The 27,995-nt window shown below is 41.6% G+C and overlaps 1 protein-coding gene across 5 annotated transcripts in view; it reads left to right on the top strand.

Annotated features, from left to right (window-relative positions):
• The window catches only part of LOC121296563 (caskin-2-like), a 207,911-nt gene extending 186,994 nt beyond the window's left edge, over positions 1 to 20,917 (top strand). For 4 of the 5 annotated variants that reach the window (XM_041222265.1, XM_041222267.1, XM_041222266.1 and 1 more), the window contains 7 exons: positions 878 to 1,197; positions 4,650 to 4,760; positions 7,661 to 7,762; positions 8,333 to 8,471; positions 8,647 to 10,821; positions 11,176 to 11,461; positions 20,371 to 20,917. In XM_041222265.1, coding sequence (XP_041078199.1) covers positions 878 to 1,197; positions 4,650 to 4,760; positions 7,661 to 7,762; positions 8,333 to 8,471; positions 8,647 to 10,821; positions 11,176 to 11,461; positions 20,371 to 20,467 — 3,230 coding nt within the window. In that variant the 3' untranslated portion in view covers positions 20,468 to 20,917. The remainder of the gene's footprint in view (positions 1 to 877; positions 1,198 to 4,649; positions 4,761 to 7,660; positions 7,763 to 8,332; positions 8,472 to 8,646; positions 10,822 to 11,175; positions 11,462 to 20,370) is intronic. The other variant, XM_041222268.1, reaches the window with a different exon arrangement.
• Positions 20,918 to 27,995: the final 7,078 nt, after the last annotated feature.

Here is a 27,995-nt window from a genome sequence, read left to right as displayed (position 1 = left end):
CTGAACAAGCAGCTGTGGATATTCTAAAATATATTGCACTTGTTTTTATTTAACACTGAAGGGAGCTTATTCCTCTCACATGGATGCCAAATAATGCACATATAATAACTTTACGTTTAGCTAATAAACAGAAGTAAAATCCAAAGCCCTGACGGACAACAGTTTGGGTAAGAGCTGAGCTGAACTCACATTTTAAAGCATTGTGAATAAGAAGATTCATTTTCTACAAAATATAACCTTGATTTTGAGACTCCTAAGGTGGCTTGGTAGAGAAAGCAATCATATTTTTGTGTTCTGGGGGAAGCAACACAAACACACACCTGGTCAAGTTCACTCTTCCTAGACCCCGCGAGCTATTCCTTCCTTTCTGTCCATGTGGTTCCAGTAAAGGTGGAGACCATTTGTAGTCATAGTTACAGCCTGGCACGGTTTAAATGAAGGATACAGCTTCCCCCTTCCCCTCCAACTGTTTAGGCGGTTATGGTCTCTTAATACAAAACAAAGCAATAAACAAAATTAACCCGTTACCATTGGACATGGTTGGACATTTTTAAAAATTATTTCTGCACCTTCTGAAACTGTGATTTTGTATACAAATTTTCCATTTACTAACTCACAGTAGCCACAGTTGCAGAGAGAATACACTTACAGTGGAAACAGTACTGGGGATTCAGAATAATTCCCTGTGCTTAAAAAAGGACAGTTAGTAATAATGGTATGTATGATGTGTAAGCACAGTTATACAGAGCTATACAAAGCTCTAGCAGTAGCATATTGAACTGTTAATACATTAAATTTCCTGAACATTTACATGGTATAAATCACCCCTTTAATTAGGCATAGTTGTTTGATTCCTTGTGCTGTGTTTCATTTCCAGGGACGACCCAGTGGCAGGGATTGTTGGGCTGCAGGTCCGGGGAGCAGAGTCACTCCCACCAGGGCCTGTCGGGCTGCAGGTCAGGGGATCAGAGTTACTCCCAGCAGGGCCTGTCAGGCTACAGGTCCGGGGAGCAGAGTTACTCCCAGCAGGGCCTGTCAGGCTGCAGGTCCGGGGAGCAGAGTTACTCCCAGCAGGGCCTGTCAGGCTGCAGGTCCGGGGATCAGAGTTACTCCCAGCAGGGCCTGTCAGGCTGCAGGTCCGGGGAGCAGAGTTATTCCCAGCAGTTCATCCGACCGGAACACCTTCTGGAGGGCAAGGTGAGGGATTTTTTTTCTTCTAAGTCTCCAGGTCAAAATCCCAAAACATTTGAAATGGATGAAGGCTGGGCGCAAACAAGGGAGCAAGCGAGTGTCTTAACCACTGTGCAAAAGAGACTGTTGATTGTCTCACTGAGTGAGTTCCGAATCCATGACAGCAGTACATCACACAGCACTGCCTGTTATACAAGCATGCTTGCTCTTGGTAGTCTGGTGCTTCATTTCTTTACACTGGGCTCATGCATCTCCCATTCAGACCCTGACAACCCAGTTGTGCCACAGGTTACTGAAATATTTTTTTTTTCTCTGTTTTCACTTTTGTTAAGCTCTTTGCGATATTTATTTATGAAAGGCGCTATATAAAATAGATATTATTATTATTATTATTATTTTATTATTATTAATAATAATAATAATAATGATAATCATCTGCTTAATTTATTCAATGTGGATTCTGACCAATCTATTCAAGATCATTCTGGTAAGTTGTGTACTGTGTTCTCATAAGTTCTACCAACTTTATCTTGGTTCCGAAGGACAAGCATGTATGTGACCTATAACTATTTCAAGTTATTGTGGTAAAAGCATAGAAAAGTGATTTTAAAGCACATTTTAAAGCATGGTAAATCAGAGGTGTATGGTAAACTACAAAATGACTGAGCCAATACACTGGTTTTCAGCAATCCCAGTTTCACGTTAACCTTATTTTGTGACAGTATCAGCATGTTTGTTAATTAGGCCAGAATCCACCCATATATTTAAATTATCAACACAAGAAAGTGGTCCGACCTCTGTTGTATGCATTTGAAAAGAATGGAAATTGGCTCCAACTTTAGGTTATGTTTTATATATCAGCATGTCCCCCAATTCCCTATACTAGTGATTCATGCAATATTTCTACAGTAAATACAGTACCGGTGTTGTTCAAACTGTAAACAACGTCCGTTTCTGTTTCTACCTTTTGATACAGTATCTGAATTGAAGAAAGTTTAAAACGGAACTTTAAAACACAGACATCTTATTAAGCATTTGTTTTTTAGAATGAAATAAATGTTAGGCCTATTACATGGTTATCTTTCCTAATGTATTTACTTTTTTGCTGTGAGAGCAGCTGCAGCTTTCTCCGGGAGAGCAGCTTCGCTTCAGCCCTGCTCCGGCAGTGGAACCTGGGGCAAGCCCATTCCCTCTTCCCCTCGCCCAACCTGCTCTCCTTCTCGCACTTGGTTTGCTTGTCTGCCGCTTCTAACTGAACTCCCTACCGCCATTTAACCAGGCTATTTATAGTGTAAAAACTGGTATTTAAAATGATCCACGAGTGGGAATGTTACCTTTTTTTTTTTTTTTTTTTTGTTTGTTTTTTTTTTGTTTTTGTAAAAAATAGTGTTGATTACATGGTGCTTTATGCATGGTTAATTAATTTTGTATTTTAGTCAGATGTGTGTTATGTGTCCCGCGGCGCCCTCCCACCCCCTCCCCCGTTTATAACGCAGGGACCCATGTTATAGCTAGAGAGCACTGTATATACTCATGCAAAGCATATGTACTAAAACCCATTCAAATGAAATCTTAAATCATATCACTCTAAGGGGTTTAATGGTTCAACAATGCCATTCCTGTTCCGCTCCTTTGTCTTTAAAGTGTAGTCTGGATGTGTAAGAGCAGATGCTTCAGGCTTGGTATTTGATAACTGTTATCACTTGCATGTGGGTGGCCTGAAATGATAAACTCCTGGCTCTGCTACTGGAGTGTTATTTGGACTTTCCTCACTTGTGTGATAAAAGTTATTTCTCATTCTGAACCACAGTGTAGCTGATGCAGTTCCCTTCCATCAGTATTGGGACACACTGCATACGTAAAGTAAAGTTGTGGGGATATCTTGAGCCAATTCTACTGAAGATAAAGCGTCTCCGCTTCTGCCTGACAATCTAACTCATTCTGAATACTGGATCAAAGTAGAAAGGAGGGTGTAAAAGGGATGTGGGAAAACACGAGGCAGACACAAAGTTCAATGATGAAACGCCAGCACAGGCTCCCAGATTTATTAGCCTGCGCTCAGTTGGCAGGTGCTTCTGTGATAGTTCGGGGCACTCTACCAGCAATGGTATTGTGCCCCATCTCCAGATAACACACACACAGATGTGATAACAAAAACGAATAAGGAGAAGGCAAAAGGAAAAAGGAAAACAAAAGACTTTAAGGAAAAACTACAAAATAAAGTGTGCAGGTTTTTTAACTGCGGCTCGTTGCTCCCTCTAGCGGTGGAAGCCCCGAGAATCGGGCACTGCTTTATACCCTCTCCTGTGTACTGTGGGACAGCTCGGTCCCGCTACGCTAACTATCTTAGATAGTCAAACTACAAAATCAGTAGTGCGTGGCTTGCTTGCATCATCGGCCTGTCAGTCTCATGCTGGAGCTGCTCTCCGACTCGCTGCTCCAGAGTTTCTAGTTTCCCCTTTTCAGGTTAGGATTCCGCCTTGAAGTCACGCTCAACCGTACTTCCTACATGAGCCAGAGAGGATACAAAACAGTGTCTTTTTATTCAGTCATACACCCTGTATAGTCCCACCCCCCAGCCAATGACAACATCAGCCAAATTCCTCACATCTGATACCTGTCAACCAAACATTGCCTGACAGCATGGGAAAACACGGGGTTTCAGAACTCCCCACAACTCGCACGTGCGCCCAATGCCCAGTCCAGATCCCTCCCCTCTCACAGAGGGATTTTCGATAGCTGTGTGCCTGTGTTAGTGAAAGAGGGATACAGTAGCAGCCGTTAACTGAGAACGAAGAAGCATGCTGGTTTAACTTAATGGGGGATTTAGGACATTATTTAGACGCGTTGATTTCTGAGCTGAGATTTTACTTCAAAAGGTGGTACTGTGGCTCAAAGTATGTATGAGCAGAGATTTCCCAGTACAAACTTTTGATTCCTGGTGGAATGTAAATCCACTCTGTAACTATACAACTGGCTTTAAAAATATATAGTCAGTAATCCTTTGGAATAACAAGTCGTCTCGGCTCAAGAAACACAGAGGCTCTTAACTTCTGTTTGTTAAGAGCTAGAGAGGTTTAAATATTGGTATTATACTTTATTACAGGGCTTACATGTGCTAGTTTTCAGTATAATCTTTTTAGTGCTCTTTTGGTAAAACACTGCAATGATATGAAGTGTGTATATGTAAAACAAATGTTAGGGTGCTTTCCCTTATGAAGGTTTCTTCGCACAGTAAAAGCACAGCAAAGTGTAATAAAGTGAAAGTTTGGTAAAGCATATGTGTGCATTGTAAAGTGTATTAAAAAACATGACAAACCAGGATAAACAATGGTAAATGCAGAGTGTAACTGTGGGGAAAGTGCAAAAATAACCTTTTGTAAGGGTCTGGTCAAGTGGGGTTGCAAAGCCAGCTGCTCTCTCTGAGGTAGTTTGACCTAAGCTGTCCTTCCTCCCAGGATGCTGAAGCTATTTACTTGTGGCTGAGCGACTTCCAACTGGAACAGTACACTGGAAGCTTCATCAACGTCGGATACGACTTGCCCACCATCAGCCGCATGACCCCTGAGGTAACGAGAACCAGAACCAATAAAACACAGTGTGGGACTATTTGTTTATGGAGTGTGTTTGTGGAACATTTTAGATGTATATGGTTATTTTTAAACTTTGGGATCATTTGAAAAACTTTAATATTGGTTAATAAAATAAAAACTTTGTCGCATGTTACAAACATGTACTTCATAATGTTGCCTAATATTTATGTTTTTTTTTTTTTTTTAATTTAAAATAATTTTGAAATATATTTCTTGCTTATATCATCTGCTAGTTTTGTAGCTACCTATCTAGTTCATTAATTAATTGATAGATAGATAATTAAATCCAGCAATCGATATGTACTGAAAAGATTTTTCGCTAATCATAGATTTTAATCGTGATCATAGATTTAAAAAGCTTAATTTTTTTAGCAAAGCGACTCAATACAACATAGATTTCACAAATTATTTGCTTGTTAAATAACTCAGTTACGTTACATTTATGTGCAGCTGCGTCTGCCATATTTGCAAATTGTTCCCACTTGTCTCCGCCTTTAACGCAAAGAGTTCCGGGACTTCAGCACAAAAACTGTTTTGTACACTCAGTTGAAGGGTGCAGTGAAGGGCACATAAAACTCCCTTCATGCGTTCCCTAAGGAACCCTTAAGATGGCAAACATAGTACTTCTGCCCCTCAAGGGAAGGTAATGAGTGAGTAAGGGTGCGGTTTGGGACGCAGCCCATGACATTATCAAAGCAAGCAGACATTGCTCATGCAGCTCTGCTTTACCCAATCAGAGTCCTGGCCAGCGCAACAGTCAGGGTGTGTTCATGGAGATCATTCTGCACAAATTTTGTGCAGAATCTGACCAATTCTTAGAAGATCATTGGCTAAATTGGTCAGATTCTGCACAGAATCTGTGCAGAATGATCTTCATGAACACAACCTTACTGTTGCGCTGGCCAGGACTCTGATTGGGTAAAGCAGAGCCACATGCTCTGTGTGCTGAAAGAACGGTAACGAGATGCTTTTGGGAAATGTAGTGGAGTAAAAAGTACACTATTTTCTAAACAAACGTACATGAGTAAATGTACAAGTATAACAAAAGTAAAGTAGAGATCCCAAAAACAAATACTTAAATAGTGTAACAATGTATTTCTACTTTGTTACTTTCCACCTCTGGTTTCCACAGCAGAAATAAGCCTCAGGTGTTGGATCAGTGAGTCCTAATTAATACAACAATAAAACAGCAAGTTATAAATTAGGTGTAAAAACTTTGTGTTTAAAAGAATTTCAACACATTAGGCTATTTAAAAAGCATATAATTGTCGGTTTATCTCAAAGCTGTTTACTCATCATTAATACAGAAACATAATTTAACTGCTTGTAAATACTGTAGTCTGAAGTTTTTCTACTGTGTTTTAGAATTGCAATAGTTGTGTTTTTTATTCGTTTTAGGGTATTTGGAGTAAATAGCTTTGAGAAACTTTATACATTTCTGTTTAACATAAGACATGTGGGCAGGTGGAACTAAATAGATTTTGTATAGTTCTTATTTTAAATAAGTGCTAACCAATTCATTGTATTACCATTATTACTAGACTATTGGAAACTTTTTTTTTTTAAATGTTAATTCAGGATATTAAATATCTGAAATACGCTATAAATAAACAGCTACATGACTGCTACAGGTTGTATAAGTGTTATTGCAGAAAACCGTTAACACTGGTTAGTCCCGTTTAGGCAAAATATTACTCAGCACTCAGACTTCTATATGAGCTGCTCTGTAACCCTGTGAAGTGCTTTGTCTGAACCTATTGCACTGAACCCCACTGCACTGAACCCCACTACACTTGACTGCATTGCAATGAACCCCATTGCACTAAACCCCACTGCACTGAACCCCATTGCAGTGAACTCCAATTCACTGAACCGCATTGCACTCAACAGCATTTCATTGAACTCCATTGCACTGAACCCCACTGCACTGAACTGCATTGCAATGAACCCCATTGCATTGAACCCCATTGCAGTGAACTCCAGTTCACTGAACCGCATTGCATTGAACTCCATTGCAATGAACCCCATTGCACTGAATCCCACTGCACTGAACCCCACTACACTGAACTGCATTGCAATGAACCCCATTGCACTAAACCCCACTGCACTGAACCCCATTGCAGTGAACTCCAATTCACTGAAATCCATTGCACTGACCCTCATTGCACTAAACCCCATTGTACTAAACCTCATTGCACTGAACCCCAATTCACTGAACCGCATTGCACTGAACCCCACTGCACTAAACTCCATTGCTGTGAACTCCATTGCAGTGAACCCCATTGCACAAAACCCCACTGCACTGAACCACATTGCACTGAAATCCATTGCACTGACCCTCATTGCACTAAACCCCATTGTACTAAACCTCATTGCACTGAACCCCAATTCACTGAACCGCATTGCACTGAACCCCACTGCACTAAACTCCATTGCTGTGAACCCCATTGCACTAAACCCCACTGCACAAAACTGCACTGAACTGCATTGCACTGAACCCCACTGCACTGAACTGCATTGCACTGAACCCCACTGCACTAAACTCCATTGCTGTGAACCCCATTGCACTGAACCGCATTGCACTAAACCCCACTGCACAAAACTGCACTGAACCCCATTGCTGTGAACCCCATTGCACAAAACTGCACTGAACTGCATTGCACCGAACCCCACTGCACCGAACCCCACTTCACTGAACCGCATTGCACTAAACCCCATTGTACTAAACCCCATTGTATTTAACCCCATTGCAGTGAACCTCATTACACTAAACCCCATTGCACTGAACCCCGTTGCACTGAACCCCACTGCACGAGATCCCATTCGGCCATCTATTTCCACAGCACAACACATTTGAACTTGTTTTCCCCCTACAGGACCTGACTGCTATCGGAGTGACAAAGCCAGGGCATCGAAAGAAGATTTCCATTGAAATCGGGAACCTGAGTATACCAGAGTGGCTGCCACACTATATTCCGGTAGGGCTTCAGGCTGTAAGAACTGGAGCTGGAGTGACTGTACCTGTTCAGGGCTTATGCCATTACATGGAATAACAAGCCTTTAAAAAAAAAAGCTTCTTTTACCTACTTATTAGAAAAAAAATGTTCTTAAGTGTTTTCTCATTTTGCTGTGGATCGTTTAGTTATGCAGACTTTACTTTACAATGGCCATTTTTGTGTATCCTGCAACCAAACTATACATTCACTTTCTGTGCTTTACTGAGTTTAATCTGCCACAAAAACGCTGCGAGGAGACACCTCATTCAGCTTCTGTTTGATTGATGTTATTAGGTGTGGCAACCCAATGGTTGGAGTTCATTAATTTACAATCTTGCATATTAAAATAAATGTCAATAACTCTGAAGCAGGAGCAGTGGAATTTCATAAACCTTTTTAGCTTCCATATTATATTTACTGAGGAGAAGTGCTCTGAACCCAGACAGCGTGGTTCCATGCAATCAAACTGAAATTGTAACTTCCTATTGTTGTGCTATGTGTCTGGTGATGCGGTGGGTTGAACTGACGCCCTCCTGCTCTTCTCTTTGTCAGGCTGACCTGGAGGAGTGGCTCAGTGCTATAGGCCTGTCCCAGTATCACAAGAAGCTATCAGAAAACGGGTATGACTCTATAAACATTGTCCGGGACATCACATGGGAGGACATGCAGGAGATCGGCATCACACAGCTTGGTAAGAATGAAACCACAAAAAACTTCTAAGCTTTCTTTTGCCCTAATTTAGTGTCATCAGTTGTCTATTAAGATGTTGCGAACTCAGGTTCCCAAATGATTTGCCCTTTATTTTTTTGTGAAACCTTAATTCCACCAAAGCTTTGAGCACTAATGGTTGTGTTTCCTCTTTCCAGGTCACCAAAAGAAGATGATGCTAGCGGTGAAGAAGCTGTGTGACATCCAGAAGGCTCTAAACCAGACGGAGGCGTGCACAAGGACACTGCAGCACAAGGTCCCTGCAGCGCTGGACATTGTCACCATTGAGCCCATGGAGGGCGGGGAGTGCCAGTCCTCCCACACCCCCAAAATGTTGACATTCCAGGACAGCAAGTTGAGCACCGAGCTGCAGAGCACCATGCCCAACACCTACAGCGGCTGCCAGGATGGACTGGCCATCAAAAATTCTGTGGCCATGTCATGTAGCCAGGAAAGCATCGGGATCCGCTCATGGGGCTCCGGACACTCTCGGGACAACATGCTGGCCAGGACCGCCCTCTCCAGCCGCTCCCAGGAGAGCCTGGGCAGCGGGGACAGCAGTGGCAGCAGCGGGGGCCACTCCAGAGCAGGTACCACCCAGGAGAGCCTCCGAAAACCCACCAGCAGCCCTGCCAAGGAAAGGAACATTCCAGAAGGCCGGGACCAATACCAATGGCCTCTAGTGCTCACTAAGAGTGGTGTCCCCACCTCCAGTGTCCTGGGGAAAGCTATTCCCCCACAACGTTTTCATCAGTACTCCTCTGCCCCCATCCCGTCAGCAGCCAAACAACTCTTCACACCGCCACACACCCCTAACAAAGCCCCTCAGGCCTTCGTTTACCCACTGATCCCAGCAAAAACCAAGCATGCAGGTTCACTGCCATCAACCCCCGCTCTCCCGTTTCAGCATGTGCCTCAGTCTCCCAAGCTTGCACCAGGGCAGTCTCCAGCGCAGAAAGCGTTCACCTACCTCCACACTCATTGCCGTGACAGCTTGGAAATTGAGCATAGCCCCCATGCCAGGCTGGTGCTCGGTGCTGTGTCCATTCCATGCCACAGCAGTCCGGCACTAAACCCAGACCTTTTCAAGTTGAAGAAGCGCTCCCAGAGCCTCACCCGCTATGCCATGTCGGATGAGGAACCTGAGGAAGACGAGAGGCCTGTTGGCAACCTGGAGTCCTATGCTACTCTGACCAGACGGCCTGGGCGCAGCCAGCTGGCACAGTTACCGTCCACCACAGACCAGAAAGTTAACCGTAGCCAGTCATTCGCCATCCCGGCCTGCCAGAAAGGACCGCCCCCTCCTCCCCCCAAGAGATTGAGCTCTGTGACGGCTCCCCAGGAGGAGAGTGCTCCCTACAATCAGCCTGCAGATCTGCCCACCATGCTTGCAGCTCCTCCTGATGGAGTGGAGACTGGTAGTGCTGGCAGTGTAAGGACAATAGCTGCTATTTTGGAACTTTCTGGTGCTAGCCCAGTCAAGACTCCACTGAAACAAGAAAAGGTTATCGTCAGGAGCAACCTGAAGCTGGAAACATCGATTCCTAAACCAGCCAGCCCAGGGAGTTCCCCCAGAATAACCCTGATGCCCCAACCAAAACCAGCCCTGCCCCAGACTCTGAGAGAGGGTGTTGTGTACCCAGACCAGCATAGAAGGACCATCAGTGAGCCAGTGGTCTGCCAGACAGATAAGATGGAGTCTGAAGTGGAGGATGTCAAATCTGATGTCGAGGATGAAACAAAGGTGCAAGTAAAACCAGGCCTGGATGGTTCTTCTTCATCCCAGAACAGCTCTAGTGAGTGTATCCCCTTTGCAGAAGAAGGCAACCTCACCATTAAACAGAAACCCAAGGGGAATGGGCTTCTCAAGCCAGATACCTCCACAGAAACAGGGGAGCAGTCAGCTGGGGGGCAGGGGACAAAACTGCTGGAAGTTCCAGAGTTCAACCTGACAGAGTCTGACACAGTAAAGCGAAGGCACAAGCCCAAAGAGAAAGAAGAGCAGCAGACAGCCCCAGATGGGAAACCTGAGACCAACCACAGCGTCTCTCTGTCTCGCTCCACCGGGGCCCACACTGTGAACATTGTTTCCACCAAGACGGGCCTGGGTCCTCAAGGGCCTGTCACAACGACAAGGGATTTTGAGGACGATGATGACATGGGCTTCAGGATCGCAGAGATCGAGAAAAGCGTCCAGTCTTTAGTAAAGGGCACAGGCAAGATAGAGAAACCGGCACTGTCACCCAAACCCCCCGGCTCCCAGGATACCCAGCTGGCTACTGTAGCGTCCGCAGACACTAACTCCCAACTGCACATACCTGCAGCAGCCATAGGTACAGACTGTTAAACAGCTCCATTACATTGCATTGCAGTAATCTTTGTGCAGATGGTAAACAACAGAAATATAATACCTGGATTTTTTTTTTCCCTTTTCGAGTATTATCAAGATTTAATCGAAAGATTGGGAAACCTAATAATGGTTTAATTTGTGTAAAAAAAATAAATAAATAAAAATAACAATGTTTAGGAAGAGGTTACATATTTGAACATATAATATATAAAACTGGGTAGGATAACTGCATAGTTATGGGTGCCACTGTATATTCTTATTTTAATAGCTGCACTGGGCGTGTCTAACGTATTATTAGTGTCTGGGCGTGTCTAATGTATAATTATTACTTTCACAGATAGCCATGAGATCCCTGCCCATTCTGTATTGCTGAATGTTGTCCAGAGTCTGGCTTTCACAACCACCACACTCAGCAGCCCTCGCACCTCCTCGCAGGCGCCATGCTCTGAGTCCCTGAGGTCCCAGAGTAGAGCAGGATACTTCCCTGCCTCCTCCCCTTCTGAGCCAGGGGCACCCCAAATCTCAGCCTTGGTTCAGCACAGATTGGAGCAGACCAGCTCCTCCCTTGAATCTGCGCTCCAGGCAGTGGAGAGGAAGCTGATGCTGGAAGACAGCAGAGACTGGTGAGAATCTTCAAGGCATTGCTGCCATTTCCATAAACATTCCATGCCATGCACATTGTAGGTCTCAAGTGAGTGATTTTGAAATAAATCTGTGTTTTAGCTAACGTGAGTTTTCATTTTGAAGCATGATATCTGGTACTATACCAGGTAAGTGAAATCTCTGTTTGTAGGCCTTGCTTTCAGCTGGTCTTGTACTTCCACTTTCAGTTCCTGTGGAGAATGAAATTGTCCCCACACTTTCAGGACTTTCTTTCCTGTCAACAACCAACCAGCTGCCTTCCCTAATGACTGACATACTTGGTAGCCAGTGAGATGCTCTGAAGGCACTGCTGAGGTGAAATGACCCAGGAAGTGTAAGTTTATCAGACTTCCTGGGAAGCAAGGCAGAAAACTGAGAATTTATTTTGTTAAAGTATTTTGTTAGTTAGACCCATTTGGAGTGTCACATTTATTACAGTAATGTTTGGCATTTATGAAACTTTAACAAACCAATAACAGTCTTAATCAATTCCATGAATGTCAAACTTTGTTTTAGTCTGGAACTGTTAAATGACTATATAATAACACATTCATTATTTCAACGTCACAACAACTCATTGTTTTCCCTTTACTGTCATCTGACCAAAACACATTAAACGTATAAAATGTTGAATTACAAATGGCACATTGAAATTTCATTCTGTTCGATATTTTTTTTTTAAAACACTGAAACTCAAAATCAATTATTGTAAGGTGACATTGGCTTTATGTTGGGAAATATCTTTAAGAAAAATAAAAAACTGAAATATCTTGCTTGCATAAGTATTCAACCCCCACACATTAATATTTGGTAGAGCCACCTTTCACTGCAATAACAGCTTTAAGTCTTTTGGGGTAAGTATGTACCAGCTTTGCACACAGTGTCGGATTGATTTGGTCCATTCTTGGCAGATTTGCTCCAGGTTGGTTGGACGACGCTTGTGGACCTCAATTTTCAAATAGTGCCACAGATTCTCAGTGAGATTGAGATCAGGATTTTGACTGGGCCACTGTAGGACATTCACCTTTTTGTTCTTGAGCCACTCCAATGTTGCTTTGGCTTTGTGCTTGGGATCATTGTCCTGCTAACAGGTGAATTTCCTCCCAAGCTGCAGTTTTTTAGCGGACTGAAGCTGATTCTCTTGCAGTATTTTCCTGTATTTTGCTCCATCCATTCTTCCTTCAATTGTAACAAGATGCCCAGTCCCTGCTGATGAGAAGCATCCCCACAGAATGATGCTGCCACCACCATACTTCACTGTAGGGATGGTGTGTCTTCAGGCATGGGCAGTGTTAGGTTTGCGCCACACATAGCGATTTGAGTTTTGGCCAAAAAGCTCTATCTTGGTCTCATCTGACCACAAAACCTTTTCCCACATCACAGCTGGGTCACTCTCATGCTTTGTGGCAAACTCCAGACGTGCTTTCAAATGGTACTTTTTGAGTAACTGCTTCTTTCTTGCCACCCTCCCATACAGGCCAGTGTTATGCAGAGCTCTTGATATGGTTGACAGGTGCACCATTACTCCACTCCCAGCCACTGACCTCTGTAGCTCCTTCAAAGTGATTGTTGGCCTCTCTGTGGCTTCTCTCACAAGTCTCCTTCTTGTTTGAGCGCTGAGTTTTGAGGGATGGCCTTTTCTTGGCAGTGCCTGGGTGGTGTGATGCAGCTTCCACTTCCTGATTATTGATCCAACTGTGCTCACTGGGATATCCAAACACTTGGATATTATTTTGTACCCTTTCCCTAATCTATGCATTTGTATTACTTTATCTCTAACTTCTGTAGAATGCTCTTTGATCTTCATTTTCCTTCAGATTCACAGCCTTACCAATGATCCTTCAACAGTGGGGTTTTTATCCAGAAAATGTGACTTGAATATCAGCAACTTTAGTGGTTCACAGGTGGAGGCCAATGGTAAGGTAATTGTGTCCTTGTTAGGGCAATTTCTTTCATCGGTGCAAACTGGGAGCTTCCACAGCACAGGGGTTGAATACTTATGCAAGCAAGATATTAAATTTTTTTATTTTTCTTAAAAATATTTCATAAAACCAATGTCACCTTACAGTAATTGATTCTGAGTTTCAGTGTTTAAAAATAAAATATCAAACAGAACGAAATTTCAATGTACCATTTGTAATTCGGTAATATGAGAGAATTGGTCAGGGGTCTGAATACTTTTGTATATATATACAGCATTCCCACTAACCTTTTTAGATACTGAGAAATTTGCCATTTTGACTGAATTATCAGTGATAAACCTTCTCATTAACCCTTCTGATATATTTTTGTTGCACTATACAATTTTGAAACAATATTCCAACAAAAGTATCTCAACAACTTTACAATTCACTTTAAATTTAAACAAGACATTTATTGTGGCTCTGCCTCTGATTTTGAATCATCCTCTTATCCTATGCAGCCCTGTCGGTTGTTATCTTAAATATAGACTGCATGCTTAACTGGTGGCCTGCATAAAATTGCTTTATACTACTGCATAAAACACTGGCATCTGCACTGCCTTCAATTATAACCATCTTTAGGGCTACTCATTGTTCCATTCTTGGGAATACCAAATTCTGTTTTTAAAAAATGGCTAATTCCATTTGTTCACACTATTTATCAATGTATTAATAATTAAATATGGCATTTGAACATGCATATAAAAAGTTGGTAGTTAAAATAAGTAAACCTAATAAATATTATTTAACAATTCATTTTTTTTTTCAATCAGACTCTTGTTGCAGTAATAGTAAGTAAAGCACCTGAAGTCACTTCAAACCTGTCATAATGTTTATAGACATCACTTGGCTCATTGTGGCATTAAAGTAAGCAGGAAAATTGAATTATATTACAACAGTTCAGAAAACCAAATGTCCAGCACAGTTGTGAGGATCATATTTACAGTCTTCCACTAACACAGTAGTTCAGTCTACAAATAAAGGTGTTTTGAAAAGACCTGTACAGTACTCCACAACTTAAGTTTAGCATTTTACTGGCATTATAATAACCAAATTAAAATGAGACACTGATAAGCCGTGTTGACTGACTCGCTGCTCTAAAACATGTTCACTGCTGTATTACCCAATTGTAATTTAAATACCGCCCCTTTAATGTAAACGCATAATTAATCTTCTCAATTGTTTCTTTGTTATTTGCAAGATTTAAAAAGAGGCATGTCTCCAGACAAAATGTCTTTATGAAACCAACGGTGTGATCAATTTCCTTTAAGGATTGTATAGCTAGAAAAGTAGTTTTGAGCTCATTTCTTCGTTGTCTGAAAACATAATTCAATCAAGAAACAGCCATGGTTTTAAATTGCTAATTATAGCTTCATTAAAGGCAGGTAGTGTGGAAAGAAATAAACTAAACAATAATGAAATATGCAATTAATTTAGCTTACGTAGTTCGGGAAAGCTCTGCCTTGAACGCAGTACCTTAGCCCTTGTTTTTCAGCATAGAATGCAGTGCTTTGCCATTGTTGCCGTCTTATTTGCTTTCTTATTCTCTACGTGTTTACGACTGGCATTATGGAATTTAATGGTACTGACTCATACATGATCACGTGAATTACAGCAAAACTTTAAGAATACTATCCCTCCATCCTCATTTAGATAATCAGATTTCTTTTAGCTCCATCTTACTGAAACATTGCTTTTTTTTCTTTGTTGGAGCAGCCACCATGTTGAGTTTCAGCAGAGACATGGACTGAAGCCACATGATGAATAAATGTGGATGGTTTAACAATTTTACTGTTTCTGACCAAGACAAAAAACGAAGACTGTCCCAGTTTTTACAGACGTCTGGTAACCCTAGTCAAGTTGTTTTGCGACCGTAAAACGGGAGCTGAGGGTTCTGAATTCTTGGATGGGATTTATAAAACACACGCAATGGCATGAACACACAATTAATACGTGATTTGTGGGGGCAGTGTCTCTCTACGCTTTAGTCCTTGATGCATATGTAATTCTGGGGCGTTTCTAAACGAAACAACTAAAATTTGGAGGGGATTTTGCAAGTGAGGTCTATTAAATATTCCGTCTAATTTATTAAAGCTGCCGGTAATTGCGGGCCTTGTATTTGCGTGATTATTTTAAGACTCTAAAAAAAGGCAAGGTGATGTGGGAGACTTGTCTGCAGCAAGGAGAAGACACCGTTTTCAATTTTTTAACCCTTCTGATCAAGTCAGTTTGTAAATTGCAGTTTATAATATCGTATTGTTTTGCAAACTCCAATTTAACACATGTTTCATAGCTTACATGAGAAAAAAGAAAGTCTGCAAATAGAGAATATAGACTCCATGTAAAAAAGGTTCTTAGACGCACCTAAAAATGTCTCCCCGTAGTGGCTAAGCAAGGTTCTAACGAGAGCCTTTACTTCTTAGAGTGTAGGCATTATGATAAGAACGGTGGAGGAGATTAAGAAAAGATTGAACGATATTCCGAGACACACTAAAGAAATAGTCTCATGTACATGTAATACAATGAGCTATATTATAGACCAAACAGATATGCTTTAAAATCAATAATAGAGTCAGAAATACAGACATACATAAGAAATAAGAGAGTTGTAACTGCATAATAATTGGAAGATACAAGCATAAGAAGATATAAGTCGTAGTTAACTGAAGACTGTTCGTATGAAGCTGTATGGAGTTATTGTTGCTGTACAGTGGAAGGATTTTTCACCCATTTGACTGCCATGGATATAAGTAAATAAATCTTATTGTTTCTGAAGTTTGAAAAGTCTATATGCCTTGAATTATTCTACACAAAATAAGAAGTTGAACTAATATGCGAAGCACAGTAACTGGATGCTGCGTCGTAATGTATAAGCAACCTGCTACAAACTCTGAAGTGGTACTTTTATTTATTAAGAAGCCACCGCACATTCCATATTTTATTCCTTTGTCCTGGTGATGTATTTCGAGCTTGTAACACATCTTTATGTGTTACAAGTACTGCTTGTACCAAAATCTCCAATTCCATATTGGTAAATTTCAGTTTTCACTTCCAAGCATCCTCATCACCATGGCTATTACCAGGCTGAGGTCTTTGTGTGCCATTCATTTTCTTTTGGAATGTGTAGCCTACACACGTAGGGTTGCCTCAAACCCGCTATTTAATGTGAGTGGTATGTAATTCTCCATCGCTAATTGCGTTGAGGGGTATTTAAATTGGTTGATTACGGAATAACCTACTTTACCTAATTAGCTTTATAAAATAGATTGTTGTTTTGATGTGAGTGAGGCCGTAATGCACATTACAAGGTTTTCTGCGGTCAGTTTTTCCCCTTTATAAATTTGGGCCTCAGTTTTTTTTTTTTTCCCCCTCTTGACAAATACGTGTTAATAAAAAGTAAACTAGAACTGTTCTTTAAAACTCCAATTTAAAATAACTTTGCTCACAGAAACAGGCCCACCCATCGCATTGAAACAAAGAAAGGTAAGTCTATGGTTATTCTTAGTATAATAGTGATTTTTTTTTTTTTTTTTTTTATGTAATCTGCCGAGACACAAAAAAAAAAAAAAATCAGGTGGTCCATGAACAAAAAAGTTTGAGAACCACTATAATAAATCACAGCTGCTCTTAAATAATGAAACCAGGAACCTCTCTGGAGTTAGATTTTCAGAATCTGGGCAGTGTTTAGAGTAATTGAATAGACCCCATAGTAGTGGCAGAATGAATACTAATTTGACAGAGTGGATTAGCTGAGGTAATGATACTTGAATAGGTCAACTCATTGCCACTTTAAAATATATTCTGAATTGGTATTTGATGATGTCTAGTGCTCTGACTGTGAACGGATGTTTGCGCACTGTTCAGTGGCTCTCAAAAGTATTCACCCCTGTGACAGGCTGACATGTTACATCCGTGGGTAGTCACTGGAAAATATAGACACAGACACAGAGCATTGGTGTTGATACGCCACATAGGCGCGCAGATTTAATTTGAACACCAAACTGACAGTAGGGTACCAGCAATGATAGCCCTAGTGTCACATTTAATAAAGAAATAAAAACAAAAACCAGAGCTAAAAATAAAAGGTTACCACACAAAGTGACGCACACTAGTCGCACTACAAGGAACGTCCCGGTCCAGGAACCTACTATTCTACGGTAACCCTTTCTGTACTGTTTTGGGATCCACATCCCCTAAGCTGACCTACTTGCTTCTGAAGTCCCAGCATCCCAGCGACTCTGGGCTCTTCCAACGGTCCTGGCTGGGCAGAACCTTCACAGGCACCGCCTTGCAGTTTAAAGGGCCCCGTGGTAACAGTTCCTGAAGAGCAGACGCTCCCCGCTTCAATGTAAACAAACACAGCGCCCGTCTGTGTGTCAGTGGCGTTGCAATCGCCCAGAGTTGTAGTGCAGCCTCTTTTTGAGCTCTGCGCAGCATCCCCAGGCACGCCCCTCAACCAATCCAGACCTCCCGATCAGCTTAGCTCAGGGCCAGTCTGCCACTCAGCTGGTTGCTTAGCAATGCATCTCTGGCTGCACATCACAGCTGATTTAAATCAGACACACACACTTGTGCAGGAACCAGCAAACCCGCTCCCTGTTACAACCCCCCTTGGACTTTTCCACATTTTATTGTGTTACAACATGGAATCAAAACGGATTTAATTAAGAGTTTTTGCCACTGATCAACACAAAGACCATAATGTTAAAGTGAAAAATAAAATCTACAAATTGTTCTAAATTAATTACAAGTACAAAACAGAAAATAATTGATTGCATAATTATTCACCCCCTTGAGTCAATATTTGGTAGAGGCACCTTTGGCAGCAATTACAGCCATGAGTCTATTTGGAGTCTATTTGAAGTCTCTACCAGCTTTGCACATCTGGACACTGCAATTTTTGCCCATTCTTCTTTGCAAAATTGCTCAAGCTCCGTCAAGTTGGGTGGGGACCTTTGGTGAACAGCAATTTTCAAGTCTTTCCACATATTCTCAGTTGGATTGAGGTCCGGGCTTTGACTGGGCCACTCCAGGACATTGACCTTTTTGTTTGCTGGTAGATGCATCTTCTCCCAAGTCCCAGGTCTCTTGCAGACTTCAGCAGGTTTTCCTCCAGGATTTCTCTGTACTTTGCAGCATCCATTTTGCCCTCTATCTTCATGAGCTTTCCAGGCCCTGACACAGAGAAGCATCCCCATAGCATGATGCTGCCACCACCATGCTTCACGGTAGGGATGGTGTTCTCAGGATGATGTGCGGTGTTAGGCTTGCGCCAAACATAGCGCTTAGTATTGAGGCCATTGTCATCTCATCAGACCATAGAATGTTCTTCCACTTGGTCTCAGAGTCTCCCACATGCCTTCTGGCAAGCTCTAGCCAAGATTTGATGTCAGTTATTTTCAACAAATAACACCCGGGCTATTGTTGTCGTATGTACAGTGTCTCCCAGCTCAGCCGTGGAAGACTGTAACTCCTTTAGAGTTGCCATAGGCCTCTTGGTGGCCTCCCTGACTAGTGCCCTTTTCGCCCAGATTCTCAGTTTTTGAGGACAGCCTGTTCTAGACAGATTCACAGTTGTGCCATGTTCTCTCCATTTCTTAATAATGGACTTTACTGTGCTCCAGGGGATATTCAATGCCTTGGAAATATTCTTACACCCTACCCCTGATTTGGTGCATTTGAAGAACCTTATTCCGGAATTGCTTTGAATGCTCCTTCATCTTCATGATGTAGTTTTTGTTAGGAAATGTACTAACCAACTGTGGGACCTCCCAGAGACAAGTGTATTTAACTTGAAATCATGTGAAACACCTTAATTGCACACAGATGGACTCCATTCACCTAATTATGTGACTTCTAAAGACAATTGGTTGCACCAGAGCTTATTTAGGTGTGTCATGACAAAGGTGGTGAATACTTGTGCAATCAATTATTTTCTGTTTTGTATTTGTAATTAATTTAGAACAATTTGTAGATTTTATTTTTCACTTTGACATTATGGACTTTTTTTTGTGCTGATCAATGGCAAAAACTCCTAATTTTTAAATCCATTTAAATTCCATGTTGTAACACAATAAAATGTGGAAAAGTCCAAGGGGGGTGAATACTTTTGAGAGCCACTGTATTTTAAAGCTACTGGAAATGTTCTAAAAACTTGTCAGCATTTGCTACAGTTAATTTCTCGTGTCATAAAATGTTTAATATTTGATGATGAGAACATTGCAGCTTCTCCCATCTGTCTGGGTCTGTCCACCAAAAGAAAAGACGATGGTTCTTTGCTTGTTGTAGGCACTGTATTGCATAATCTTGCAACGTTATCTTTGACTTGTCCGAAGATTTCCAATTGGAATGGGTTCCGTTGATCAGATAAAACTTAATGTTCAGAGAATGCGTTGCAATTGAAAAGTTGTGTACTTTGTAAAAGTACTTGTTGCAGTTCTTTAGTAGGTCAGGGGACCTTCCAGCGGCACAGCTGCTGGCTAGTTCCTCCAGTTTGTTTTGTGGTTGATTTCAAATAAAAATGAAGACCTGTTTTTGGATCTTTGTTGTGTCATTTTTCCTGGTTCCTGGTCTCTCGCAATTTCCCTTTGTCTTGTCAAGCATGATTGTCTTGTCTCTGCTTTCTAGACGGAGAAAAGAGGGAACTTCTTGTCAATGTCCAGAATGGCATGTTTGCAGAGATCTCAGTTCATGATTATGCAAAGGAATTTTTACGAAAACTTTGTTTGTCTACTTTGACCAAGAGATAGGGGTGAAAAGAGATAAACATTAACTTGCAACTTTCTCAAACAAGTTTAAACAGCGTATATTAAATCTAGCAATAACCAAATGCAGATGTGTTGATTGATTGATTTATTTATTTATTTATTTATTTAGATTTCTTTACAAGATGTTCATGTGGTAGTAACCTCTTTCCTTTTTTTGTTTAGTGGGACCAGCACAGTGAGATCAGCTGGTAACATTCTCGATGACATCGGCAACATGTTCGATGACCTTGCCGATCAGCTGGACGCCATGCTGGACTGAGGAGAGGAGGCCTGCACTGCAGAAAGAGCAGGGACCACATTGCTGCTGCGAGCACGGCTAGGATATGACTGGCTTCTGAAAGGACCAAGCCCTTGGGTGTCTGCAGCAAGTGAAGCTACAGCACTTTAAACACAGCAGGAGTACCAGGAACGCACAAATATACAGGGCAGTTTGAGAAATAACCTGATTTGTATACAGGAGCTTGGCCTTGATTCACGGGACAGAATCCTGCAGTGCTGCTTCTTTTTCTGTTTCGGCTGCGCCAACACAAGCACTTAAAAACAATGTACTTTATAAAACTGCTTCGTAATTCAGTTATGAGAAGTATTGCCAGACCACTAAGGTATCTGGGACCCTTGTGTTTGACATTTTACTGAGTCCCACTTTCCTTTATTTTTAAAAGCTAATCTCGTTGTACATTCTAATTAAAGTTTATACATGGCTTTATAATTGCAAAAGCACAGGGAGTAAAAAAGGAGTACTGAAGCTAGTACTCTGAGCTCCTCATATTGTATTAACCCTCCTAAGGACCTCCACTGTCAAGCAGGCCAAGGCAGAGGCTGCCAAACCTATTCAAATGAACTGGAATGTCTAGTGCCATAGGGTTAAACACACAGCCTTCTACACTCCACGATTAGGTGTGCTGTTGGACAAGATCTGTCCACCACAAAGATCAGTGTTTTTACTGGGTTTGCTGTAACATTTTAGAAGGAATGATTGGGCTATTTTTATTTATCCTTGTTTGTGTGATACATGTTTTGAATGACTTAGAATTCCTGTTTTATTTTTTTAATTTTTTTTATTTTATGTAAAACACACAATGTTAGTGCGTGTGTTTGTGAGTATGTGATGAGAGTCCCATTCCTGAAGTGAGGTTTAAAAAGCTTTTAACACAGTTATGGCAGAAATGAGTGCATACTTTTCTTATACATGGTTCACTGGAAATAAAATGGCTGTGTGCAGTAGATCGTGCACACCTGGGCAGGGCTGATGCAAAGTAACCAGACTTCTAATCGTTTAGTTTTTGTGAACTAAACATTTTCAAGACAAGTTTGTCACCTGAGAACACCATCCCTACCGTGAAGCATGGTGGTGGCAGCATCATGCTATGGGGATGCTTCTCTGTGTCAGGGCCTGGAAAGCTCATGAAGATAGAGGGCAAAATGGATGCTGCAAAGTACAGAGAAATCCTGGAGGAAAACCTGCTGAAGTCTGCAAGAGACCTGGGACTTGGGAGAAGATGCATCTACCAGCAAAACAAAGTTGGATTAAAATGCACTGAGGTAGCTATAGTTTGTTCTGGTTCTACCTGTTTAATCTAGTCTAATGTAAGTGCTAGCCCTTGTTAAAGTGTCATGCTCATGAAATTGAGAAGCTCTGGCTACTTCCAGGCAGGCACACGTTACAGCTTCCCTTCAAAGCTCTGCAAGAGAGAGAGAGACACCTTCAGAGATGAGAGAATGATGATTCGGCAGACTGCACCACCTCATCTAGGCCTAGGTTATTACTACATTCAGAATTTGTCAGCTTGTGAGCAGATCCATAGTAAATTTGGTCAGCATGTGTTTCCAGGCCTAGCCTCCTGGCACTTGCATTCAATGTCCTGTTCTAGTCACTCAGTTGTTAGACTTAAGGCCTCAACAGCATTGTAACATAGTGATTGCATTAAACTATAATCATAATATATAAGATGATGCAGAATGTAAGTGTGCAGTTCCACTCAGAGTTTTTGCAACACTGAGCAGTCACTTGATTATTTGATCTGTTTCTGTACAGCACCCTGGGTGTATATAAAAGGCACTTTACAAGCTTGGCATTGTGTTGTCTTGCATTTAGTCAGATTCAAGTCAAACACAAATCTTTAGTCACATGCTCAGCACAGTATTGGAGGGACGATAGCTGTACAGAGCTAGCAGAAATGCATTCATCTCCTGAGCAAGAATCGGTCAGCAGGGTTCGACATTTACCATGGCCCGCTGGCCCAGGGCCGGCAGAGATTGCAGTTTAGCCAGTAGTTATGAAGCACCACAGGCCCGACTGGGCCGGTTACATTTAACTAGCATAAAATATGTATATATATATTTTCTCGCCGCGCGTCATATTTGCTGTACAGTCAGAATCTGAGACTGCGTACCGAAGTGCTGTGTTGGTACTCGTTCCTGCGGCAAATCTTTTACAAATCGGGTTTTCTACAACTCAGCTACAAATAAGCCAAAAGGAAAGCGCTGAAATCAATAAATCATAAAGAGTGCAATTATGAAAAAAATAAAGACAAATATTTAGAGAATGACTTCATTATGAGAAGGAAAAAAAAAATAATGTTCTTCCTTGGCGTCAGTTTCCCAGACTTGCAGATAAAACAGCAGCTTTATTTGTTGTGAATTCACAACTCCTACAGCATGTCCCCAAATTACCTATACTAGTGATTCATGCAATATTGCTACAGTAATGGTGTTGTTCAAACTGTAAACAACTTCTCAGTCTAACTTTCGTTTCTGTCTCTCCTTTTTGATACAGTATTTGAACTGAAGAAAAGCTGCACTGGCACTTTATATCAAAGACATCTTATTCAGCATTTGTTTTATAACTAAATACATGTTAGACCTATTATGTGGTTATCTTTCCTAATGTATTAACTTTTTTGCTGCAAGAGGAGCTGCTGCTTTCTCCGGGAGATGAGATGCTTCAACTTCGCTTCAGCCCAGCTCCTGGGGTGAGCCCATTCCCTCTTCCCCTCGCCCAACCTGCTCTCCTTCTCGCACTTGGTTTGCTTGTCTGTCACTTCGAAATGAACTCCTGAATGCTGTTTAGCCACGCTATTTATAGTTTAAAAACTGCGAATTAAAATTATTCATGAGTGGGAATGTTACTTTTTACATTTTTTTTTTTTATAAACAATATAGCGTTGATTACATGGTGCTTTATGCATGGTTAATTCACAGAAAGTTACATTTTTGCTTCACTAAATGTGCATTATAGAGAGGGAGTTATATTATTTTGTATTTTAGTCAGATGTTTGTTGTTATTTGTCCTGCGGCGCCACCCACCCCCTCGCACGTTTATAACGCTCTCCGGTTATAACGCTTATAGCGAGGGAGCACTGTATTATTGAATATGAGGACTGTCTGGAACGAGTGTTTATTACATTGTCCTCGTCTCTAAACCAGCTCAATAATGCCAGTTATTAAATGTTGTGATCCACTGTGTTTGCATTTATTAAGATTGTGGTTTTAATCTTGATATTTTCATTATTCAAACAATTATATAGTTTCACTAAGAGGGTTTGTCAAGGGCAAAGCATTCTAAATTTTAAAAACACAACAGTTTCTATACAAGCAGATTAAGTATGTTAATATCATCTTTTCATCTGTTTTTTTAATTTAGATGCAATGACTTATAATATGTGTGTTAGTGTTTGGTGGCTCCCTCTAATCAAGTTGAGAGTGTACTTTTTCTTGCATTCTGTTTGACAGACCCGATTCGCATGTGTGAGAAATACACTCTCAACTTGATCAGAGGTCACTACGAACACATAGGAAAATGCAGAATGATCGATTGACAAGTCATCTTTGTTATATAATGTTAGGTTATTATCATAAGCCTGGATGAAAACTCACCTAATGTTCTGTTGTGAGGGTGTACTGGGAAGCTGCCCTCAGCACTCTAGTGCTGAACCCAGGGTTATGCGGATCTACGACTTTGAGTCGGTAGAACCTAGTAAAAGTATGGGGGGGAAGCCCACACTGCTCCGCTGCATTGCATATGTCCTGAACATATGCACCCTGGAACAAAGCCCATGAAGTTGCCTGATTCCTGGTGGAATGGCCAGTGAGCTTCTCTGGAGGAGTGTGGCAAAGTGGTTTGCAGTGTACAGGTACATGAGTGATGCAGTGCATAACGAACAGACAGACTTATAATCCAGTTGGAAAGGGTTTTTTAAATTTTAATCCTGGTCTTTAATCCTGGTGTGTTAACAGTAACACAGACAATACACAACAATGTGTAATGCACTGGAATAAATAAACGGGTTGCAGTCCCAAATAATAAACACATATTTCTTTCCCACAATATACAAACACAGTCACCAGTCCTGGCGCAGTGGGTGATACAAGTGGGCGATACAAGTTTATGCATGACAAAAGTGAAGTGCTGTTCTGGGTTTTGTGCTGGCCCTTGGCAACAGCTCCGGAAATTGTTAGCCATCTAATAATAACAAACAAGACACTCACGATTAGTTTTGTCACTGGGTCTCTCACGATTCCTTTCAGGTTCAAAACCAAATCAAAGCAAGGAACAGATTGCGTCTCTCGGTTCCCTTTGTAAAGGAGTGCAGCCGCCCCTCCAATCTACGACTGCCATGTCGTTTCCCTTCCTGGTCGGTGCGTTAATGCACTGGAGTTCCGCCCCCTTTCTAGCTGGCTGACTTCCATTGAACCCTGGGAAAGAACTGTCAGGCCAGCTCATCCAAGGAACTCTGTTCTCGCTGGTTAGCGCCCTCACAGGTCGGGAGGGAGATTTACTACCAAGAATCATTGTATTTCTGTCACATATCCCACCGCTCAGAGTGGAGCCAAAGGAAGACTCAGCTGAATCTATCTGTCCCATTAATACCCCCTCCTGGGAAAAATAATCAGCATTTTGGTGGTCTTTCCCTGCACGATGTACTATGTGGTACATGAAGGGCTGCAACGCCAGATACCACCGAGTTATCCGGGCATTGCTGTCCTTCATTGTGCTTAACCACGTGTGTGGGGCGTGGTCTGTGACAAAATCAAATGAATGTCCTAGCAGGTAGTATCGTAAAGAGTGAGTAGCCCATTTAATGGCCAAACTCTCCTTTTCAACCACAGAGTAGTTGCACTCCTGAGGAAGCATCATTTTACTAAGATACAGTATCGGGTGTTCTACTCCATCTACCTTTTGGGACAAGACTGCACCCAAACCCACATCTGACGCATCAGTGTGGAGGATGGATTTCTTGATGAAATCAGGTGTGATGAGAGAGGGGACCTGGCAATGTTTTTGCTTAATAGTATCAAACGCCTCCTGACACTCACCTGACCATTTAATCAAATTTGGAGCACTCTTTTTGGTGAGGTTTACTAAAGGGTTAACCACTGTGGCATACTTGGGGATAAAGCAGCAGTAATAACCAACTAATCCCAGTAGTGACCTCACCCGAGTCTTGGTTTTGGGGATTGCCACATCAACCAAAGCCTGGAAAAACCTAAATGGGTCTCACCCTTCCATTTCCCATTTTTAAAAAAATCCCAAATATTGAGTTTCTGTTTTGGCAAACTCACATTTTCTTAAGTTAGATGTCAGCCGGGCTACCCTTAGAGACTGAAGAACAGTTGTAACCCTAGCCAAATGCTCTCACCAGGTGGAGCTGTCAATAACCACATCATCAGCAAGTGGAAGGGACAGCATGGGAGAAATACATTTGTCGAAAAGTACAGAGTAGTTAAAAGCAGTGTGGCAGGCTGGCGAGTGGATAGAGGCCCAGAGACAGACTGTAGTTCAAAAAAATAACAATTTTATTATAAATAAACAAAAATAAAGTGCACAAGGGCAAAATAACAAATACTCAAACATAAATAAAGCAAAAACAAAACTCACAAAAATAAAGTTTCCAGGCTGGGCAATGCCTTCACTGGATTTAGAAACTTCAAAAACCACAAAACAAACACCAACCTGCTTCCTCAGCTCCCTCTCCCCAAATGAGAAGCAGAGGCCTCCTTTTATATCAGGTGGCTGGGCGCTGATTGATCGTTAATTAACCTAATCAACTAATCAACCCCAGCCACCTGAACATAATAAACCCAGGCAGGTAGGGGAAGTTAACCCCATCTCTGCCAATTTAAAGGGCAGAGCTTTGCTCTGCCACAAGCAGTAAGGAGAAATTACATCTTAAACCCTTTGCGGTCCCATGTTGGACCAGGTTCGATATTATGATTTTCCCTTTCTAGTCCAATGTCGGACCCTGTCCGACATCATCAAAAAGATGTAAAGCACAGGTCTCTAGTCCTTTTTTCTCCGGAAAAAGCTGAGAAAACCAGTCAATGGCCGAGTGAGACTGATAGGAGCCGAATGAAGCCAAAAAAAGGGAGCCTGTGAGCAATAGAGCTAGCAGCTGCACCACAGAGATAAGATGGATACAAACAAAGGAGATAACTGCTTCCGCATCCAGCACTCAAAGAATATCACAGACATTTGCAGAACTTTTTGAGATGCTATAGTAATAAAAAAATGACTTGGATTGCATTATTGAGGAGTTTGGTGATAAAACAAGTGATCAGGAGAGGATTGTATGCACGTCTATAAAGTTATGTGAAACATACAGTGAACAAGGGGTTGGGCTTGGCTGGAGATGCAGTACTGATGTCGTTTTGCCATGCAATGTGTTTTAAACCTGTTTTACCCTGAAAAAAGAAAATTTAAACATACTAATGGGGGATTTCAACTTCCGCCATATAAAATGGGAAAACCTGATGGGAGCACAATGGACGAAATTGAAATGGTGGAAATGACAAATTAATGCTTCCTAACGCAATTTGTCAAGGCACTGACTAGAGGGGAGGCTTTTCAAATAACAAAGACAGAAGAACTCAAACAGAGGTCAGAGGTTTACAATTTTAGAAAGGCAACCTATGAAGGTATGAAACAGAGACTAAATCCAGTTTTAAATAACTTTAGTATAACTGAGGCAGAAGTCTTAAAGAGACTAGGAGTTCTTAAAATAAACAAATACCCTGAGCCAGATGAGATCCTCCTAATAATACTGAAAGAAATGAAAGAAGTTACTTACAAACCGCTAACCAAGATCATGCAATAGTCTCTTGGCACAGGGGTTGCACTGACAGACTGGAGAATTGCAAACGTAATACCGATCCACAAGAAGTCAATAAGCCTGACTTCTACTATATGTACTCTTACAGAAACTATAATAAGTATATGTAAATACAGTATAATCGTAAATCTCGAAAAACTACTCACTTCTAAATCTTTTGTAGTCATTTTTGTATTACTTTAGTATAAATACATGTTAATTTGGATTCATATGTTGTTTTTTTCTGACTTTATGTGAACGAAATGACACACATTTGCTCGTTTTCCCATTGGAAATAGTGATATTTTGAAATATCACTGTCCTGGTCACAAAAGCAAAGTTTGTGGGGAATAATAGCCATTTTCTATACTTCTGAGGCATAAGCAATTAGGAAATAACACTTACTACCCAGGAACAAAAATTGTGTTACATAGTGTATACCCAGAATCAGAAGGGAGCAAAGGGCCTACTATGTCCAATGCAATGTGTTCAAAGGGGGTGGAAATAATTGGCAGTGGAACCAAAGGGGTGGGGCACGCTCAACCCGGCGTTACTTGCTGGCAGTCTGGGCATGTTGTTACATATTTCGACACATCAATATGAAATCCTACTCAACAGAATTGAGCCAATATCCGTTCTGTTGTTTTGTCAGCTCTGATATGCCCCGCAAAAGGGATATCATGTGCCAGCCTCATGACC

Source organism: Polyodon spathula, chromosome 21, assembly GCF_017654505.1.
Source record: "Polyodon spathula isolate WHYD16114869_AA chromosome 21, ASM1765450v1, whole genome shotgun sequence".
NCBI classification, from domain to species: Eukaryota; Metazoa; Chordata; class Actinopteri; order Acipenseriformes; family Polyodontidae; genus Polyodon; species Polyodon spathula.
Note: the sequence above shows the minus strand (reverse complement) of the source record. Positions and strands in the feature narration are given on the sequence as shown.